The 4,662-nt window shown below is 42.1% G+C and overlaps 1 protein-coding gene across 1 annotated transcript in view; it reads left to right on the top strand.

The window, feature by feature from the left end:
* Positions 1–4,316, top strand: part of LOC131891896 (uncharacterized) — an 11,622-nt gene extending 7,306 nt beyond the window's left edge. Inside the window, exons 3-4 of the mRNA XM_059241583.1 lie at positions 2,202–2,295; positions 2,517–4,316. Coding sequence (XP_059097566.1) covers positions 2,202–2,295; positions 2,517–4,003 — 1,581 coding nt within the window. The 3' untranslated portion in view covers positions 4,004–4,316. The remainder of the gene's footprint in view (positions 1–2,201; positions 2,296–2,516) is intronic.
* The last annotated feature ends 346 nt before the right edge of the window (positions 4,317–4,662 follow it).

Below are 4,662 nucleotides of genomic sequence, written 5' to 3'. Positions count from 1 at the left end.
GCACTTCGAATCCCGTAATTGTGGGTAGCTCCAAAAAAGGTTGGACGTAATTCAGGGTGAGATTAAGGCCTCTATCGAAACTGACGTGTTGCAAACTGAGAGTAGAAGCGTCTTTACACTTAGATGGAAAACCAAGATTGAATCCGATTTGAGGATGGAAGTTGGACTAGTGCCAGGGCGAGTTGCTGGTGTATGAGTGTTTTTGTTCGACTTGAGTACAGTGAAAGACTGGAGCCCTTTGCTGGACTCGTCCCAACACTAGTCCGACATCCATCCTCAAGCCGGATTCAATTCTGGTTTTTCATCCTAGTACAGTGTAAAGCCGCCCTGACATGCTTAGAGATAACTTCTCTTATTTGTTTTCAACCCCACTGAGTTTAGAAGCAACAGTTCATTGTCCTAATAACGAGTCTGTAGAGATTGACGAGGTTAGTCAATTTGAGCACTTACACGATCTTGTAGTCACAGATCAAGTTGCTTTAGAGGCCATCAGGGGCGTGAGACCCTCGAGCTCTCCTGGCCCTGATGGTGTGACATCTCAGTTCCTGATGAGATGCTCACAGGTTCTTGCTCCTGTTTTTCGATTGTCCAGCCACATCTTGAATATGCCTCGCTCATTTGGGCTCCAACTAGTTCAGCAGGTTTGCAAAACTTGAACAAGTCCAAAGATGTTTCACTAGAAACATTGAGGATATGAGAGAGCTCTCGTTTGGGGAGAGGTTAGAAAGGTTGGGATTGTGAAGTATTCAGAGACGGTGCGAAAGGTATCTGATACTGTACGTTTTCAAAAGCATCGATGAGGTTTGTCCCAAACCTTTAGGGCAAATTGCAGTGACCGTAGAGGCTTACTGTACGTTTTGAGAGGATTCTCAAGCCCTCGAGAATCTAGGCTAGTTCGAAAAATGAAGCCCACTACAAAATAGACAAATTATAACCTTTCATTTTAATATTACTGGGGATCTCATTCCCTGATGCAGTTTTTTTAACAATCAATTTTAGTATATATCTTTTTAACGATGGACCTCTTGTCCGACAGAATTCGTAATCTCTCGGCATTCAACCGAATGCCATGTTTTTGGCTGTTTTAAACGTTTTCAAGGCGCACCTCAAATGATTTCCACGATAATAAACGCTTGCTTTGGAGGTCCCAAGAGTTTTCTAAAGCTTTTACCTGTGAGCTAGTTGCTTGGACGTTAACCGGTATGAAAATACACTGACGAAAGTGGTGAGCGGATGCTCATTCTTGGTAACGTCCTAGCCTTAACCCCCAGAGATACGAGCATTTAAAAAACTCGCCTCTGGTTTGGATATTTGCACGGATCTTATTTACGTATATGAGTCAGACCTTAACGCATAACGTACGGTGAAAAAGAGCCAAAATGCCCACGTGAAATTCGAGGCATGGCTATAACCTTTATTTTCCCATACAAATGAGCCCCCAAAATACATTCATGCAAAATGCAGCCCAACAATCCAAAAAGAAATTGGTCGCCTATGTTTTAAGCTTGAAAAAGCATAGCAAAAGAGTGTTTGTTATCAAACGAATCAACGTAAATGAATATGGGTGATTGAAATCTAGTTATTTCACCCTGGGATGAGAACTTCATTAGACATTTCAAGGCACTTAAATGGTTTGTGAATGAGCCTGTTATTACAAGTATGTTGAATGACTCCATATAACGAATGTTATTTGCTTTAAAAAGAGTTACCTCGAAAAGTGTACGAACAAAGAGAAGGGGAGCGGTTGAAAACAAGCCCTATGGCTTAAGGGCTTTATTGGGTCTCACTTTTCTCATCCATATAGTATATATTAACCTCCACTCTCTTGTAATTTACAAACTATAACTGAGCCCAATACATATATACATACATACATACTTTCGATCGCCTTCAGTGTCTAGAATGTATGCAATTTCAAGGCTCGTTTTGAAATGCTTTTACTTTGATCTTGAATTCAGATAGGCAACCAGTTCAGAGTCATTTGAGTTATCGCTATTTACTTTTCATTAATGCTTAGTTTAAGTTTGATTTACCTTTCTATGTCAAAAGATTAATAAGGAAAGCAAAAAACCACTTCAGTTTCAGAAAATTTTATTCTTATATTCAAGGTACATCGTACAATCTGAAGTACATGTGACACTTTCACATATGCATCCCGTATACTCTATATACTCTCTATTAAAATTTACTTCATTTTACAGGTATCCCGAGACACTGAGAGTTGCCTTTTGGAGAGGACTGGTACTTGCACAAAACCTGATTGTTCCCATGCACATTCCAAAAAAGAAGTGAATGGTACGTACGTGTATTATAGCTGCAAGTGACATTCTTATCTGTTAAATCTAAAGTAACGACAGGTTGGGTGTGGCAAAAACCTCTCTGTATTCAGACACAAGAGAGATAGCCGGTTTCATTTCATGTGCATATTTTATAGTCAAAGACTTGAGATTTTTTTTTTTTTTCGAGGCGAATAAAATAAGTTTTTGAGTCGAACTAATTTCGTTTTTTCGTTTTAGACTCCTCCGAGGCAAGCGAGAACAAGAAGCCTGAAAAATCCATTATTACCTGCACAATTTGCAAAGTCAACATGACCAGCGAGACTGCTCACTCAAACCATTTGAAAGGCCGGAAACATTTAAAGAAATTGAAAAACCAAAGCGCAATGCCACAAATCAAAATTGCGCCGACAAAAATTCCACCTCTATTTGCAAACCCTCCCAATACCCACTCTGTTCAAGCAACCAAATTGAAATGTTCCCCATGCAATGTCAAGGCGATGACTCAGGCCCAAAATGAGGATCATTTGAAGAGCCTAATCCATAAGGAGAAAGCAAGCACCCCAATCCTAAGAAATCCTCCGTTCCATTGCCGTGCTTGCAATCAAACTCTAGGAAACAAGTCGGCCTTTCAAGCGCACAACACGTCCCAAGAGCATTTGGCAAAGGTCAAGCGATCACGACAGAGACCTAGGAGTGTTGCGGCCTCTAATTCGAGCTCGTCTCTATTCAATTTCGACCATTTGGACTTGAACCAGCCACCGCCTTTCCAGGACTTGAAAGTGGGCGTGTTCTGGGATCTTGAGAACTGTCCACTCTCTTCCAAGATTGACATCCCCGGGGTGGTCCAAAAATTGAAACATGGTCATGGACACAAGGGTGTGTTTGATCAATTTGTGGGAGCGTGTAACATGGATAACCACAAACGCATTGCCCTTACCATGCAAGAGCTGGGCATGGACATTCTGCCGGTGTTGAATAACAAAAAGAACGCGGCAGATGACCTTTTAAAAAACAAAATGATGACCTTTGCCGAGAACCCTCATTGTCGGATTATTCTGATCTCCGGGGATGTGGACTTCTCACAGCACTTGCTTCATTGCCGGGAAAAGAAGGGACACGAAGTGGTCTTGTTTCACAATCATGTGGCCAAGGAGTCATTGAAGTCCGTAGTCACCAAGGCATTCAGTTATCATGGGTTTGTCAAGCCTTTCCTCAAGGACTTGCCGGATAGAACGCGAAGTAAATCAGTTGCCCGAGGTGCCCCACCTCGGCCAAAGAAGACGAGCAAGGCTGTCCTTTTCTTCTGGGACATGATGTCCTTGCCGGCCCCAGCAGACGTCAAGGTCGGCGCCGTGGTCTCCAAGCTTCGGAACACATTTCTGTGCGCCACGGAAACGGCCGAAGCTGGCTTTGCCGCATGCCGGTCCATCAGTCAAATGGCCGCCGTGAACCACGTGGCCCAGATGTCGGTGGACCTCTCCCTGGACTCGGCGCTGGACATGCTGAAGGAACAGGTTGAGACCAAGAAGGATATCGATATCCTTATCCTTCTGACCAACGATATTGGGTTGAGCGAAACCATCCGCAAATTGAAGACGGAACGCAAAATCCAGATCCACCTTATCCGGGACGAGAAGTGCCAAGAACCATTGGCCTATTCGTTGGATGAACAATCCCAAGAGAGCTTCCAAGAGTTTATCAAACCTTTAGTTCCAGCCGTTTGAAATGCACAAAAAATGGTGGGATTGAAAGGTTACACTATAAAATGCTATTGTACTAACTCGTCTAGTCCTGATCTGGAGTTTTAAAAACAAAAATCAATATCCACGGTAATTGATGCCATGGATGCAATTGCCCTTATTGATTAGAGTAATATCCCCAGAATGCGGCCAAGGCTCAAATGGATCAGATGGATCTTACATTTGACCATTCCATGTTGAGGGAAACGGAAAAAAGTTTGTCATCTTACAGTACATTTTCCATTGTTCCTGAACTGTTTCAATAATTTACAAATAAAATTCCAATTAAGAAAAGAAAGGCTTTTCTCCGAAGGCGGGATTCGAACCAACGCCCTCTGGAGATCCATGTCGTGCCTCTATCGGTTAGTTTCACCCACTCGTTTTTAGATTTTCATTATTATAGATATTTTTTACCTTGAAGGGTGATATTAATGAGCTCGGGGTTAAATCAATAATTTCATAAAAAAGTAAAGACACGATTTTGTTTGTTGAATGATGGATCCCAATGTACGTAAGAGGAAGTTTGTTATCAAGCACTTCATCTTTTAACAAGCACACATTTAATATGATTAAAAGATCTGGCCAAATGCATTAGCTTGGCCAGGTTTGGGGCCTAAGGTCTGACTTAAGGAACTCAGTTAAGG

Source organism: Tigriopus californicus, chromosome 12, assembly GCF_007210705.1.
Source record: "Tigriopus californicus strain San Diego chromosome 12, Tcal_SD_v2.1, whole genome shotgun sequence".
NCBI classification, from domain to species: Eukaryota; Metazoa; Arthropoda; class Copepoda; order Harpacticoida; family Harpacticidae; genus Tigriopus; species Tigriopus californicus.
Note: the sequence above shows the minus strand (reverse complement) of the source record. Positions and strands in the feature narration are given on the sequence as shown.